Source organism: Chiroxiphia lanceolata, chromosome 6, assembly GCF_009829145.1.
Source record: "Chiroxiphia lanceolata isolate bChiLan1 chromosome 6, bChiLan1.pri, whole genome shotgun sequence".
Lineage (NCBI taxonomy): Eukaryota > Metazoa > Chordata > Aves > Passeriformes > Pipridae > Chiroxiphia > Chiroxiphia lanceolata.
The window spans coordinates 3,983,180-4,000,998 of NC_045642.1; the positions used below are offsets into that span (position 1 = coordinate 3,983,180).

The window sequence follows — 17,819 nt, forward strand, 5'->3', positions numbered from 1 at the left end:
TTGTATAAGTCATCCTTACTAGGAGAAGACTTCTCTCTTTTTGATATTACTTTAATCCTTTCCCCAAGATTTCTAGAAAGTCAGTGGTCTCATCAGTAAGTGATTCACAGACTCTTTCAAAAAATGGAGGTTATTTATTTCCCAGTAGCTAGCTATTCTTCCATGCTCCATTTGCTGACCTTTTCGTTTCTGATGCATTCTGTTTCAGTTAATGCACTTTCATTGCCACAAGACACAGACAACTGACTAACAAGATAATTTGTATTTGGAGGGAAAGGCCATTGATTAATAAAAGCTAAAAATTACAACCTACTTTGTAAGAAATGATTCAAACATAAGGCACTGAAGGCCACCTTCTATCACAAAGTGACTCACTGTGCCAAAAGAGGCATTTCCTTCCTCAAAAACACACAACAGAGCAGGTACCGGGGTAAAGAGATGAAAACTTACCAAGACTGGTACACAACACAGTCATGTAAGTCCCATTTTCTTAGGCGAAATACAGGATATGGGTCAGAAAATTTGAACTATCTTAGTACCTTGAGAATAAACTTTATCTGGCAATGTTACAATTAACTTCAAATAAGCCAAAAATTTTAGACAATTGCTTTTGTTTCTCATGGATGCAGACCAACTTTGTGTCATGATTATGTTTTTAAGAAAAGTTCAAGTTCAACTTTACATAGGCCCTCATTTAAAATTTTTTTTTTCTAAGACCATAATTTATAACTGGAAATTTTGACCAGAGTAAAATTCTGAGTATTTAATGCGATTTATGTAGATTGTCAGCCTAAAAACCAGGCTTGTTTCTTTCAGTCATTTGTAATATCCATAGGATATGGATACAAGCTCATCCCATATGCTTCTTCAGCAATCAGTTTATCTTTCTCAAGAGACGAATTACAGTGAAGAATGAGGGTTCCCAGAACCGCCTGTCTAAAGCAGTTGATATTTAAGTTACTCAGTTGACAAATTATTGTTGTTTCTCTGTATGCATGAGGACTTTCTTTTTAAAAAAAACAAACAAACAAACCCAAAAGTAAAACCAGTACTTTACTTTCCTTATTTAGTAATCTTGGTAAACTGAGAGAAAGCCAAAATAGATCCAAGTTCTCTCTTCTGTGCAGCACAACATCACACCACTCATATGTAGAAGGGACCATCCAACCCATGCTTCAGGACAAGACAAATCCCACACCACATCTCCCCAGTCCAGTAGTTATGGGACATGAGCAGAAGAGGAGAGTATTGACAAGGAGGACACAGAAAGAGACTGGGGAGATACTACACAGGAAAACAAGGTTTCCTCAGGTCTACTGCTCACACTATAACCTGCTATCTTGTTTTTTTAACTGAAAGCCAGACCTAATTCTCATGGAGATGACTACTGTGTGCTGATGTTACAGTTAAATCACTTCTGTTTACACAATGTATCTTCTAAAAGAGTAAGCGTGGATTTACCAAGGTAGAATGCTGCTAATTTATTAGTATATTATGCTAATACATTATTTCATAATATAATTATAATAATTCTATTATACAGTGGTGAATTAAATTTTTTTCTTTTATGAAATCTTATCAGGGTGCTTCAGAATGTTCCTGGAGGATGCTGAGGACCCTCCACTGCCATCATCACAAGGCGAGGTTTTGGAGTAACACTGCAAAATCTACAGACATGCAGTCCTAGGACAAGAGTTTCTATAGAAGGAAGAACACAGTTTCCTGGAAAGAACCAAGCATGAGAACCACAGGCAAGCTCAACCAGACCAGTATTTTTCCCTCCAGCAAAATCCTCATTACAGTTATTAGAACTTAAGCAAGGACAGCGAGGAGACTTCGAGCCTCAAGGCTGCGACTGTCAAGTCACTGCAAGGAGACTGTTCTGAAATCCAGGCCTTGCCCGAGCAATGATTTTAAGGATACGGAATTAGCCGCCAGCCTGCACCAGCAATTTGACCATATCATACCGGAGTGACTGGCTCAGTTCTCACCAGCCACATCCCCTCAGCCCCACTGGTAAATGCTGCATTACAGAGCTCAGAGCTACAAACTCAAGCTAATGAATGCTGTCAGATCACTAAATTACTGAATGGACACGAAGTCAGTAAATGTCATTCAAAAAAGCTCCACTTCAGACACAGCACGGCACTGAGTGTTCCTGGTGCACTGCCACAGACGTCATTTCACTGCAACATTTATAACATATAACACATTCCTGCCTTCAAACACAGTGCTGTATGATTTTGAAATTAGATTTGTCGTGTACTTCTGTAACTTAAGGGATCTTCCACAATAGTGAAGGATATGAAAGCAAATGGAACTATTTATCCTATAAAAACGTGGAAGAAATCTTAAGTCACCATTTTTCATTCTTGTCAAACTACTAATCAAAATGTCTTATTTTATGATTAATTCATTCCCCCTTATCTGTGCTTGAAGCGAAATGAAAAAACATGGTTCACCAGTGCCAGGTTTTTTTTTGAGTTCTTTTTTGGATGTACCTTCAGGACAGCAAGCCACAACTGCAGTTATATTAAAGGAGGACTATAGTTTTTTCAAGAAAAGCCAGCTGGTTTTTGGATTGTAGGTGTCATGTTTACAACATACAGCTTTCAGATACAACATACAACTTCCAGAGATTAATGGAAAATTGAAATTCCCCCAAACGAAGCCACTGCAAAGAAAAATCTGAGGATGCTAAAATCTCAAGTGCTTACCTTTGTCATTGCTACTTGTTGGGGTTGGAGGGGGAAGTCCAGGCTTAGATTTGTCGTAATTGTTAAAGCTCTGGCTGCGTCGGTTGTTGGCACTAATAGAACCACGAGCTTTGGCCTCACTGCCAGCAGTGGACACCCTCGTGGTGGGACCTGGAAGTCTGATGAAAGAATTACAGCATGATTAAACATACTTAAAAATACACTCTGGGAAAGAAACTATGGGATACTATGCCTAAACTGAAAATAAAAGGGTCAATAGCACAAGTATACACTCATAAGGGTCTTTCTACTTCCATAAGAACAAATCAAAGAATCATCTTAGATGAAAAGTATATGTCAAAGAAGCTACAGTCTGAATGGTTTTACATCATAAAAAAACCCTGAGCCAAAATTAACGGTCACTTGCCATAAATCTTGTGAATCAGAAACAGTTACAGGTAAATTCAGTGGAGCAATACCACTAGTACAAGGCTAAAACTAAGTGAGCCACTACTGTTCTTAAACCGGAGTGCTGGACATATAAGGGCTACCTCTATTTTGAAAATATCAATGAGATGGAATCTGCCTGCCTTTTCCCTTATAGAGAAGCACATAAAATCTCTACTCTGAAAGCTATAAAACTCAGCAGCCAAGCCCAGCAAAGCTTTAACTTAGTTTAATTATCTGAGCCTATAAAAATCACACAAAGTTTAGGCGCTCCGTCTTAGAGCAACCACATTACCAGTGAGCTGGTATAAGCCTCTGGTTTAAACTGGGCATCTGTCTCTTCCAGCATTTTCTTACCATAGCCTGTATGAACCAGATTTAGCTGATTAACTAGAAAAAAAAGTAGTTAGGATTCTAGAGTAAGCAGACAAGCTTTCATGCTTTTCAGGGCAAAACAGAGGGAGAAGACTTTTCTAAAAAGCCCAATAGAATTAGGAAAGCCACTGACATCACATCCAGAAAGACTATGTGTGCTTGAGTCCTTCAAAGACAACGTTCATACCTAAAGTTCTCATGTTTGTACTGTATTTGTGCACTAACAAGTACATATGTATACATACCAACAGATTAAATATTAAAAATTAAAGATTTGGTAGTTGCTCAAAATGCAGACTGAGGACTTAGTGAAACAGCTCGCTGCTTTGAAGAGCAAGGGCATCCTATTAAAGACTGAAAGACAGAACCAGTTCCCATCAGCTACAGTAGCACTGGAAAGGACCACTCTTTGCCTTCTTTGTATTTTCTGTGTGGTAGAATCTTTGTATAAAACACAAAAATCTAATTATTTAAATAATTTGTGTCAATAACAAGGTAAAATGAAGAAGTCCCAGTTGTCAGAGAGAACAGGGATGCAACCCACCAAATCACAATTGTGCCTCTGAGCAGGAAGAGAAGCCAGGAAGGAACCTGGCAGGGCTTCCTAAATAAATTCACTTCCTCAAGACCAGTGAAAAAATAGAAAGTATGAAAAGAAACATGAAGAGAACAAGCAAAAATGTCAGCAGCTGCATGCACATGCTTTTGAAGCTCAAAGAGTATAAGACATAAGGGCATCATTCAAATACAAACCCAATTAATTACAAACTCAAATCACCACAGATCCGGCACAGCACATCATGGTTCTGAGGTTGACTTTGCTGAAACCTTTTAGAAGAGTATCTCAATTAATCCAGCCTTTTTCAACACTGGGGGGTACTAGAAAGTTGTCCATACTCATCATTGCAGCAAGGTGGATACGAGAACACCCCAGAGGTGCTTCATCCACTGTAGAGGAGACTACAGGGCAAGGAGCAGAGGGCAACCAGTGACAAACACTGTTCCTGAGAACTTGAAAGTCACCAAGACAAGAAAGTTCATTAAAAGTTTACTTTGTTTGACAGGAAACGAGCTAGGTTTCCTACACATCAGCTTAAAGTTACCACCCAGTTTGAAACACTGAGTTTGGACCAACCACCCCAGGAGAGCCCCAGTATGGGAGGGGAGTCTTCCAGCAAAGGTTGGCAGGAGGGAAGGGACAGTGTTCCCATACTGATGGATAAGAAAAGGCTCCCTCCACACATGCCCACACAGGTTTTGCAAATCTGTCACATTCGAAAATAAATAAAGCTACTCAAACCAAGTGACCACTTAAGAAGTGACAAGTTTTCCATCCAAGTCAGTATTGTCACTGGAAGTAAAACACACCAAGAATAAAAACCTCTGTGCTAAAAGCACCCTTGAAGATATCCTTTCTCTTAAGACTTTTTTTCCCTCCGTAGAACTGACTGGTTTTAAGCCCCTGCTTTTGGTATTAGGTCAAGATAATTCACAGCAGTGCCTGTGAAATCTAAGGGGGAAAAACAGGTTTGAGAGACGTTTCCAGGTTCTTGCTATTAGAGACAAGGTACTGAGCTTGGAGAACACTCTCCTTTACTACTCCTCAGCACCTCTGATAGGCAAATATGAACTGTCAAACCATAATTATCATCAAGGGAGAACATGAAAAGGAAGCATGGAACTTTTTAACAGGGGTTATTCTGCAGAGCTTCACTGTTATCATAAAAGAAATAAGATGAGGGAAACAAATCCGAATTTACAGCAGAAATAACAATCTAGACAAACTGAATAAAGATCATAAGTTATAAGTCATAAGCTTAGCAAAAAGGGTACCAATGTAAAACTATATTCTATTAGAACATTTAAATATAGTAGTAAAATAAACATGATTAATAGCACAGCAACCCTTATGATCACTGAGACGAGATGGTCAGATGAGCTAGCATGCAAGTCATGCTGGGAGCCAGGAAAAAGACTGACTGAAATATCTAATAATCACTTTGAGGGAGATTACATGTGTTCAATGTGAGACCCTGGGCAGTGCAGGAGCTCTGATGAGACAGACCCACATGGTGCTGTCTGGTTCATATCATGCATGTGATGTTCTCCTCACTAGCTAAGACCTGATGCAATTCAGATGGGGGTTGGAACTAGATGATCTTTAAGGTCACTTCCAACCCAAAACATTCTACGATTCTACGATTTCAATAATGCAGATCAAAATATAATTAGTACAGTGGGGCAAGAACTCCCAGAACCATGTTTTGTTCTCAAAAGCAAAAGTTCATAAGAACAAGAAAATCAAATTATTTTCTTGCGGGCCAAAATGCATTCCACATCTCAAAAAAAAAAAAAAAAAAAAAAAAAAAAAGAAAAAAAAGAGAGAAAAAAATTAAATCCATCTAAAACTTTCACATTTCAGTTCTTTGTAAACACCTAGTTACAAGCTGTTTTCAACAGGAACCCTAACCATGCATCCAGAATTACTGCAAAAGGATTATTCATGCTTTGCAGAAGATGAGAAATGCTAACCTAGAAGACCTTTTCTGACCAAGAGTGAATCGGAGATTTGCTTTGAGATGAGTCCCTGGGAGATGCACTGTGACAGGAAAGAAAAGCAGAAGATAACAGTGAACAAGCCACTGAACCTAGTAACCTGCTTTAGGGAGGAAAGAGCTTTGACAAATTTCACAGGAATAAAAACCTTCTTGCCCAAGTGTGACTTCAGGTCAAAACTCCTACAATTTGAAATTAAGTAATTTTTACAGAGTAATGAACATGCAATCTGCGTGCAACTCCCAACTTTATTCCTCTTTTCCATCTCAGTCCTTTATTATACGTATTTTCTGCAGAATCTCAGCGCTTTTGGATATACTACGAAAACATGACATTTAAGATCTTCAGGATGTATATATTTCAATCATTTGAAACCCAGTCTGATCCACACAATAGACTGAAAGCATCAAAGTAATGTTCAAATGGTCCCATGGATCTCTGCATGCTTTTGACAGAAAAGTTGCAGAAATACGTTCAAACACATCTTTGTTTTATGCAAATTATTTCCTGTACAAGCTTATAAATGCTGTAGCAAGATCATGTTTTTCAATTACACAAAGCTATTCCTTGCACCCAAATGAGCATAATTCGTGAGAAAGACAGAAGCAAAATCCAAATAAGCTCTGAGTAGTCTCAGTTGGAAGGTTCCAGTTAAACTGTTCATATTCCTTATAAAGCAGCAACTAAGCCAGTGTTCATCTCAGTATGTATGAACACAAATACACCTTAATTTGAGACATGTAAAAACAAAAAAGCCGTCATACTTCAGTAATAGTGCAAATATGGTTCTGCTTTTAATTCTGCCCACTCATCTCCACTAAACCCTCACTGTCTCATCAGTGGAAGGGTCAGACCAGCAGAAGGCTGTACATGCATTCACTGTGGTACAGCCTCATAAATTTTTATTCTAACCTTGACAGAGCACTCCTAGTATTAAAGACATTCAGGAAACAAAGACCCCTTTCTATTAATCTGTACTCTGATCTAGGAGCGCCAACAAACACCAATTATGAAAATTATTTTTCATGTAAAGCCAGCAGCATATTATTTCTGACCAAGCAGTCTAGATTTGATTTTGATTGCCACCAGGTGTTATGAGCTTTATTTCTTTTACCACTGTCAGAGCCTTCCACTTCTTAGTAGAGACTGAAACTCTTGTAATCTGAGAACTAAAGTTGGTTTTTCATATGCCTAAAAAAAGATGTTCTGTAAGGGCCAACAATGTGCAAGCTTTGTGACTCGAAGAAGTAAAAGAAATAGTGAGAAAAACATCGTTTAAAAACACTGTGGTTCCTTGGTCTAGCAGGTACGTACACCCATTGGGCTGCAGATTTCTAGCACTGAGAACATATTTAAACACATCTGTTTTGATTTCCAAAGGCACGAAGTATCAATGGCAGTACCAATTGCTACTCAGCATTCCATTTCCACACATTTATTCTAGAGAAGAAACTAAAGAAAGGAGTTTCTTTGGCTTTTCAAGACCTTTAATGAGAAGCAAAAAAAGAAGATAAACAATGAAAAAAACAACTCAAAGGAAACTTCCCCACCTGGACTGCATTCTGGTTGTGCTTTGAACTGATGCTGCGCAGTTTGCAGGGGCTGTTGGCACGGAGCGTGGAGCGGAGCTGGAACCCCGACCTGGCACTGGGATGGAGGCCGCTGCTTGCTGGGATACTGGGGGAGCCTGCTGGGACGGATGGTGGTGTGGCTGCTGTTGCTGTTGCTTGTATCGAGATAACGAAGAAAAGGCCCAAGATGGCCTTTAGATTCCATTCCTGATTTCTGCAAGGCAATGATCAGAAGTCACTCGTCAGCCACCAGTGATTTTTTTTCTCTCTGACAGCACAGTGGGTCAGCCACTGCACCCCCAGAACTCTGTCTGAACCAACTTCCTTTGGGATATCCTTTAGGATAAGTTTCTTCTGCACCTCTAATTGGTATTACAGTTGATTACCAGTGAGCACCAACAAAAAATAAATAACTAATTTCTTCCCTGCGGTTACTGAGTGATATCTCACATTTCTGCTATAGTCTGTGTTAATGCCAGTCTGGCTTCAAAAGCAAGTTCCTTTAGTTCCTTTAAATTTTTCCTTTACACTAAAGTAACTAAAAAACCCAAAACAGAACCCCCACAAAAACAAGTGTATTAATGACAGCACACTGTAAATGATTTCTCAGTCCTAAATTTGCACAAGGAAGAAAAACTACTTAGTTCTCACACAGTACTATATAATTTCTGGAATATCACACTAATAATTTCCACTAAGGAAGTCTGATGCAAGTTTTGCACTAGAAAATATGACTACGGGTGAAATAGCTGTATTAAAATAGATAATTATCAGCTTGATACTATCACTGGCTGATAAGGAATATATACCCAACACACCTAAAGAAAGCTTGACATGGAATGCATAAACTTTTCAATTCCTAAATGTCATCCTGTTCTTCTATGCAGTATCAAATGCAAAAATGTAAAAGCAAACAGAAATAAAAGATGAAGCGGTTTATCAGACCATGCAGTTGATAATTAATATGCAAAATGCAATTGTCTTGCAGACAACCTTAATGTGCCATGATTTAATCATTTAGCGTGTTTAATTCCTAAATTTAAAAAGTGAATTAAGAAAGGTACATCAAACAGCCGAACTTCTGTGTGCTATACAGAGCACTGGAACAAATACAGCTTACTGCTGCCCTATGCTTTTATATCCCTCTGTGTGGGTTAGTGCAAGATGGGGAAAAAAAGGACATGTGGCAAGACATAAAGGCAAGAACCAGAATTTTGATTTCTGTTCCCAGTTCTGTCTGAAAGGTTGCTCTGAGTTGTTATGGGTTCTGCTCTATCCTCTACTCCTCTCCCGGGCACATTTCTGCTCATGTTGCTCATCTTGGCTGTATAAACAAGCTCCTGCTCTTAATCCTAAACACTTACCGAGCAAATCTCAGGCTCTACAGCTTAAAACTGTTGCTTTCCTTTCTGTACCAGCTTCCAGCTTCAGTCTCCTTGTCTACCTGCACCTCAATCTACTTTTTCTTCTAACCACCAACAGAAATACTTCCATTCTTAATTTGTTTTCGGCCCATGTCCTCAGAGAATCCTAGACCTTCCCTAAGTGGCCCTGCCATCACACCCAGACGCAGGATATCCTTTCCTCTCACGGTTCTTGGCTCAATTTCCTTATCCATTTTTATCTCCCTGCAGTCTGGCCCCTCAGTGCTCTCTCCCATCACTGTCTCCTCACTCCCTTGTTTAAAGGATTATCATTCCCAGTGCCCTTCAGCAGACATTTTCACTCTCTGTTTTTCTTGGCAGTTTAGTGCTCCCTGAACAGTAGGGTCCCAATTAATCCTGCCTTTTTCCCCGTCTCCCAGTACACTCCTGCTCCCACGCAGTGCCATGCACAAACACAACCTTCTCCCACTGCCATCGGCATCAGGCAGGTTCCTTCTCTATCTGCAGGTTCTCTTCAATAATCTTGCTTAGCTAGGAAGGACAGGGATGGAAGTAGACAATAAAGTAAAACACACAAAAGACAGCAGAGCACACTAAAAAGGATCGCCTTATCTCCAGTGAAGAACTCAAATGACTCATGGAATTGTAAGGAAAGTAGCATTTACTCACAGGTTGAAGCATAACTAAACAGACCCAGAGGCACTGGGAAGCTTAAACTGCACAAATACAGGCCAGAAGATAAAAGAAATTACCATGGGCCTGCTTTTTAAACTTAGCAAAGCTATAATCAACTGGAAACTGATTTCCATATGAAATGAGAGGCAACTATAACAATACCCCACCTAAAATCTGTGCTTTCTATGCTGCCTGCCTTCTGTTGTATTTATCAGAAGAGCAACCTGCTTTTGACTTTTTTCTAAGGTGACCAAAACATGATAATCGAAAGAAAAAACCCCTTTAATGAGTTAAAGCAGTCTCTTCCCTCTGGATTTGAAGCAAAATATTTCAAACCAGACTTCAGAGGTAGCCCTGTTTCTCTTATCTTTAAGACTGAGTAATTCTCCTGGCAGTTCACCCCTGCACTTCGTACAAAAAGAGTATTTCAAAGAGTACTTGCAGCTCACTGCGCTCTGGCCCATCAGTATAGTCTCAACTGCTTCCTGCTTCAAGTCCCCTCCAGTCCATGGTCAGCTCCAATATTCGTATTGACTTAGATAAGGACAAGGATGTGACCCATCTATTTTAAATGTGGAGCCAAAATTGACTGTCTTGGATATTGGAAACAAACACACTGGATATTTGAGAGGGAACTGGAACTTGGTTTTCACAGGAATTCCCACAAATCTACTCCTTGGAAATTTTCACCCTGGAATATCTCTGTTGCTGCTGTTTCCCGTACAGCTGGAATTTCACCCCTGTAACTTGCCAGCCATCCTTCTCTGTCTTCACAAAAATCACTGGGCTTGGTAGAAATGTAAAAAGAAAAAGTTCAGGACAGAGAAAAGGTACAGAAAGGCTGACCAGAGAATGGATTGAGAGCAGCCTTGAGGAGGGAAGGCTGTTAGGGGCATTGGTTAACAGGAAGCTCAACATGACCCAGACATACGCACTCATAGTCCAGAAACCAACCGTGTCCTGGGCTGCACCCAAAGCAGTGTGGGCAGCAGGTGGAGGGAGGGGATTCTGCCCCTCTGCTCTGCTCTGGTGAGTCCCCATCCTGCAGTGCTGCATCCAGCTCTGGGGTCCCCCAACACAAAAAGGATGTGGATCTGCTGGGAGAACACCTCTGCTCTGAAGAGAGGGGCACCGCAGTACTGTGAACTGTGTACACCGAACTCCATTTACCTACAGAAGCGTGAATGTCATTTCAAAGGCAACAGCTTGAACTGTGGTTGTTCCAAAATCTAGAGAGGTATTTTCTTTCATCATTTTATGGTTCTGTGATTTGTGCAGCTGATCATTATCCAGCTAATCTGCAACCCAGAAGAGGTGCAGCTGCTATCTAGGGACATCAGTTTGAGTCTCTACTCCACATTTACGTCCTCCATAATCTTCAAAATCTTGGCAGTAAGGAAATATTGCGTGGAAGGAGAGTTAGCTTTGCTGGGCAGCTGCAATTCCAGGAGCCTAAAACCTTGCTCAGTGTGGAGACAATTTTAAGAGAGTGGGTGTGGAGAGACAGCTCAAAGCAATGGACAATAAAAAAACGCAGCAAGAAGAGAAATTAATTGTCTCTGTAGTTTTCTTTACCAAAGGGGATCTTAGGATCTAAAAATCTTTGATAAGGGAATGCATTTTGTCTCCATGTTGCTGGGGAAGGGGACGTGCTTCTAGCATAATAACATGGTCATCATCAGTGATTGCAGATCCTTAGGATCTCCACTGCATAAATCCATAAAAATGGACTATATCTAAGTGGTACACACATATATCAAAGCTGGACTTTTCAATACTGGAAGGATATGACACATGAAGTTCCAAATTATTTCAACATTTAGGAGTCATCCAAATTCCAGCTTTGACTCATTAACTTCCCCGCACACTAAAACTGCACTATTGAAAATACATGTTCTTAAGCATTCCAGGAGACTTCAATGATTATTCCTGTTTGGAAGCGATCACAGCCTTTTCTTCCTCCTAGATGAGGATCTGCCAGTGAAGTATAATAAATTATTGCATGACCTAGCAGGTCTTGGCAGCTTGCACAGAAACACTGGCTTGTTTGGTAATGGCACTCTTATTTTAAATGATCTGTGTTCCTCAGCACAGTTCAGGAATGAGTAAAAAAAGAAATTTACTTTATGTTGCATTCAAGTCTTTTATTTTATAAAAAATAGTTCCTTCCCTCCCCTCTCTAGTTGTCACTCTCTTCTTCTCAGTGTTAGTGGCTGGGGCCCGTAAATGTTCTCATTTGTGTGGTGGCAGCAAACATACGGGTCCCTTCTTAGCTTCTGTGTGATTTAATACACTAATTCCTACACAGTGTAAAAGAAAGGAAGAAACACCAAATCAGCGAAGCCATGGGATAACAGGATCCTGCTGGGGTCTAACTTGAGACTTGGCTAGGAGCAACCATGAACATTAATCATGCTGTCCCTTCCCCAGTGTGAGCAACACTACGCTGCCAACTTTGTACATCCAGACAGTTTTCTTGTCAACTACTCTGCTATTTCACTGCGATTGTGCCTTGTATCAAACCAGGTAAATAATGTGAAATTTATTGTATCTTTACATAGTTATACTATATCACGTCAAGGTCAAATGGCTTTTTACAACAGAGTCTGTGGCATTTTCTTTTCATCATTCCGGTAAATAACTTTCTGCTGTTTGAAGTTTTAGCTCACAGTTTCTTTTCTTGACATGAGACTCCTCCTGATTATAACTGAGCAATCAAGGCATTTAATGCTGTACTCGGATAGAGCTTAGTAGAGCTTCACCTTGGAGGAAATACTTGTTGCTGTTCTAAACCAGCTTAAGGATACACCTAACATTCAGCCTCCTCTTCTATTAGGTGTGGTATATTCAGCTTAGAACAATGTGTACTACATATGGGCTATTTTGCTTTCCACACTTACAAACCACCTCAAAGTTAGTGACATCGCATTTCAAACTACACATTTTACAGTGACTTGTAAGATCTCACAGACTAGGAGAGTTCCTTTGAGGACAGCAAGGAATGTTTTAAGCTATTTGCTAAACTGTTAATGTGTAATTTTAAACTGTAATTTTTAATGATTTCTTTTTAAATAGTAGCTTTAATTTTCCAGTAATTTTATATTTTTTTCTATTTTTATGGGGTTTTTACATGTAGGTAAAAACCTACATGTAAAAACCTGTGTACACGATGGTTTCACCATCAGGTACATCCACAGTGGTTATCTGGCAAACATTCCATTAACATCTTTTTTCATCATAAGGAAAAGTGTGTTTCAGCAAAGATTTCAAAACCATGCTCATAAGGTATGTTTTTTGATTTGTGACTAAAGCAGTGTTGACAAGGCATCAGTGCTCTGGCTACTGTTGAGCAGTACAGTCACTGTGTCAAGGCTTCCTCTTTATCCAGTACCGACCTTCCTGGGGCATAGGATGGAGGTGGGCAAGAGGCTGGAAGGGGGCACAGCCAGGACAGCTGACACCCAAGGGATATCCCATGCCATGTGACATCACAAACATTGACATGGGTGGTGGGAGGGTGTTGAGGGTGCTTCCTGGTAGGGCGTCTGTCTGCTTGTGGGAGATGGTGAGTGACTGCCTCAGCGTTACTTGTTTTGCATTTTTCTTCCTCTTTCCCTCAGTCATGAGACTTCCTTTATTTTGATCCAAAAGTGTTTTGTCACTTTTGCTCTTCCTATTCTCTCCCCATCCTGCCAGGACCTGAGCCAGCAGCCATGTGGTGCTCAGCTGCCAGACCAGGTCAGGCCAGCACACCTACACATCCTTTCCTGCCTTCCTCATTTGAGCTGTAGGATTCCTTCAGAGGAAAAAACCCATGGCTTTAAATATACAGGCACTCCAGTTAATGGCATACAAGTGCACGATTTGATGCTGTAACCTCCTCCTCCAAATTGAGCTCAGGAAGAGTCAGTCATCAAATGTAACTTGAAATCTCACCTGATGCCACACATTTGTTCCGTGAAGCACTGATGGAGACATTATATAATATATTCAGCTACTGAATCCAATTGCTTTTCCAGCATATTTAAATAAAAATACAAGTGAAAGCTGGTGCTGAGGATGACAGAAATCTGTTCGATCTCTTAATAAGATAATAGTGAAACAGCTTCTGAGCCAGCAGGTACCACTGGCAGGTATCATGCACTGGCATAAAGGAATATAGCAAATTGAGTCATGTTTGGGTTTCAGAAACATTCTGTTGCTCTTCAAAAACAGAACGATTAATTAGAAGTCAAAATGTCTTCGTTTTACTTCAAAACATTTGGATTTTATTGTTTCATGCATTTGGAAGTAAATTTTTAAAAAAATAACCTTTCTTTAAAAAAGAGAAGAAAGTAGGACAGTTGTTCAGGTATGAATAATTCAAGACAAAGGAAATAAGTTTCTTTCTCAAAAGCAAGCAACTACCAGCAGTTCATTATATCTGTAAAATGTACACTGCTCAGTGTGTCAATTTTAGAACTGAGATAAGAAAATTCTGGTTTTCAACAGAAAGTAACAAAAAAGTGACTGAATTCTAATTTGGTTTATTGATTATTTTTACAAGTCAGCTGTGTAGAGATTAGATATATATTTTACTTACCTCTCACGCTGAGACGGGGGGAAAAAAGAAGCAAAGACTGTCAAAAATTTAATTTACACTTCATGCTGTGGTTGCATTTACAAGTAGTAATTGAGGTTCCTTATTTAAAATCAAATTTTAAACAACCAACGCACTCACCTTCTGCTGACAGCCCCTGAATGTTAATCCCCTTAGCAGCCAAGAAACTCAGGCATGCATCTATGTTTTCAATCTGTTCAAGAACAAACAAAAAAAAGGAAACACAAAAAGAAAGTACATTGTAATAATTATTTACTTCATCTCCTGCCCACACTTGAGCACACTCAGTCTTGTGTCTCATAGGAAGTCCCTTTGCTCATTATGTGGAAAGCATGGTAGGAAACTCCCTAAGTTACTGAGGTCCTAAATGGATTATTACATTGATTATAAATTGATTATTCCATGGGGCGAGGGCTTTCTGCTATTGCACTTGCATGAAGCAGGTTAGTTAATGCTCTATCCACAAGAGGCGATCACTACACATTCTACTAGAGGGTCAAGGATTTTATGTGCCAGGATTCTTAACCTATAGTAGGTATAACAAACATGAAACTGAAAATAAACATAGAGGCCACATTTGTTTGAGAAGGTAGATTGCCACTTGCTCTGAAGTTGACAGCTGGCAAAAGTTTCCAGCCACACAAACAGTTGAATATTAAAGCTGTAACTGTAAGCCCCATCTGGAATCCAAAAAACGTTCGCTCATGACATTCCCTGCGTGTCAGAAATGACAGGGAACACTGAAGGCACATCCTGCCCCTCAGAGAGAGGGTACAATGGGAATATGGTGCATGGGATAAATGAATTTGACCAGGTAGGGCTCTATATACAGACTGGAATCAAATGCTACCTAAGAAAGTGAACTCCAGAGAGGCGGATGAGTCAGGTATGTTTTCCACAGTATCTCAACATCACAAGAGAGATCTTACAGTAGCCTCACACTTAGGTTTCCACCAAGTTCCCATTGAAGTTCTTCTGTCTTAATTAGAAGACGCAGAGAGATGCCAGCCCCCACCCCAGACCAAAACACCTCAATGCAAAAGCCTAAGCTTTGACGCCTTGAGGGGCTTCAAGGAACAACATTTTAGGAAATGTGATGTTTTGTGTGTGGTTTTTTATTTAACCATAGTAATCAGCAAGTGATAAAATAGAGGTCTCAGTGTTTGAATATCTCTCAAGCACTAATTTATTAATTCCCGAAACACTGCAACCAAACAGTGCATCCACGTTTGGATAAGGAAGGAGACAGACACAAAGCCCATATTTGTTCTTGTATAACTACCTTTATTCTGTGCAGTATGGAGACATCAAAAGGAAAAGTGAAAAACCCAGTTGCCCTGTGAGCTCCTCAGGTTTTTCTGCCTCAAAAAAAACACACAAGTGAGGGCTGGGGTGGCATTTTAGAGCCTGAGCTACCAGCACCTGACCTGAGCTCCCCATCCTTCTCAAAGTAATAAAGAAGCACAAGGGGAATGCTGCAGAAAACCTTCCACACCTACCTTCTCTCAAGGTACTTTCATTTATTGTCCATAAGTATAACAATAAAAACATTTTCTTCTGTTATGGGGGTGGGAAGAGTTATTGGCATTGTTGCACTGTGATTTCAACAATTATAAACATTGATATACTCAAAACTTTTATCAACCTCATATACTTTGAGATACACTAAAAAGTACACAAAGTACTTTGAGTAAATTATATACTCCAAAAACCAGGGAGATACCAAAGAACACATTTCCTGTAACGCTCAGACCTTGGAGCTCGGAGCACGGTGCAGTTCAAAGGCTCATTTATCCACAGTTCAGTGTAATCGGACCGCCAATCTCAACCCATTTCCTTCCTCAGTACTCACAACCCTTTCAAGTTTTCATCGTGGCTCTTTTATTGAGGTGATTTGGGACTTGCTGGAAAAGTAAAGTTCACCTTTCCAAGAATAAACACCACATAAAAGAATCAAACCATTTCTGCTACCTGCACTTGACAAGCTGCATCATTCCAAGAAACATTTCCAGTCTCCCATAGCTGTGGGTAGATGGCTCCTCTCCCAGTAACAGGTTAGTGAGTAAGATAAGCAATATCTCATCTCCACGCCAGATCTGCAGTAGCTCTTTCAGTCCTGCTCTGCTTGCTTCTCTTCCCAGGTCCCTCATCTTTGCTTAAATTTTCCTTTAGGACTGAGTGAGCACAGGATTGAGATTTACATCTGGGTAGTGGAGTTCTTCATCCACATCCTCATACTTGGTTCTACATAGAAATCCTTGCTGACCTCCCAATCTCATTGCAGATCCTACTCAGATTCAAAGAGCCCCCTTTAAAATCATTCCAGTTCCTGGGACAACCCCCCAGTTTTTACTGAGCGTTTGATGCCACTGAATTAAGATACAGTACCCTAGACTGATGGATGACTCCCCATCACAAGTCTATATTTGGACCACAGATTGAGCAACCTGGACCTCACTGTTGTATAAGCGGTCAGAGAGGCGACCTTGACACACCAGGTTGTAATGTCCAGCTAAAAGCTGTGAGAAACAGGGGCTCTTGGTGCTCTACTGGTATAGAAAAGGAATGAGAAAAAAAAAATAGAGTAATACAAAATGCAGAAAAAAATATACAAGGCATAGAAATAAAAAATCTGTGACACGCATTACAGTCAAGAAATTATAAGAATCAAAATATTACAGAAGCAGGAAAATATCCTAATTTCATTACTTAAAATCAGATGATGATATAAAGGGGGAAGAAGAGGGGTATGCAAAAGCAAACCCTTTATGTTCAGAAAGTAAAGAACTACAATACGATCCTATGGGGATGTACAGCACTGCATGTACAAGGAATTCACTAAGAGAATAAAAGTGAAGGATATAAATATATCACTGACTCAAATGCTAACATTTACACAGCATATGTGATATTAACAACATTTTGGGACAGCAATGGCAGAAATGCGAGCAATTAGTTGATTTTGAAAGAAAAAACTAGAGCTTGAAAAGGAAAACAGAAAGGAATTTAAGGAAATCCCAGAAGAATGTGAAACACTGAATGCAGGACTGTAGCTGAAATGACTAAAATTTAGTGTTGGTAAGAATACAAACTCCTTCCCACACAAGAACTGCTGGCCTGAGCCAAGAATGCTGATCTTGGTTGAATTAGTCTAACGAATCAGAAATCACATTGCTTGTTTGAAGAGATGAGTTCCCAACAATGTAACGTTTTGTGAATTTCACCTGTAAAAGCTCCAAGGATGGATTCTGCCTCTAGCCTCCGCTGTATTAATGTAAGGACTAACTATTTATAACCTGAAAATGTTGTTTTATGGAGGATGCCCCCAGTGCATATAGAGCTGGAGACAGCAGCTATTCTGAAGTAGCAGCATGTAGACCATTTATATGTGTGTACCTAGGAGAGAAGTGAAGTTCTGGATAGATCTCAGCCATATACTAGGAAGAAATTCTTCCCTGCAAGGGTGGTGAGGTCCTGGCACAGGTTGCCCAGAGAAGCTGTGGCTGCCCCATCC

General features: G+C 39.9%; 1 protein-coding gene across 1 annotated transcript in view; it reads right to left on the reverse strand.

Annotated features, from left to right (window-relative positions):
• NAV2 (neuron navigator 2) overlaps positions 1-17,819 on the reverse strand; it is a 216,284-nt gene that overhangs the window by 125,019 nt on the left and 73,446 nt on the right. Inside the window, 5 exon segments of the mRNA XM_032690358.1 lie at positions 2,718-2,875; positions 6,051-6,117; positions 7,625-7,730; positions 7,732-7,859; positions 14,426-14,498. Coding sequence (XP_032546249.1) covers positions 2,718-2,875; positions 6,051-6,117; positions 7,625-7,730; positions 7,732-7,859; positions 14,426-14,498 — 532 coding nt within the window.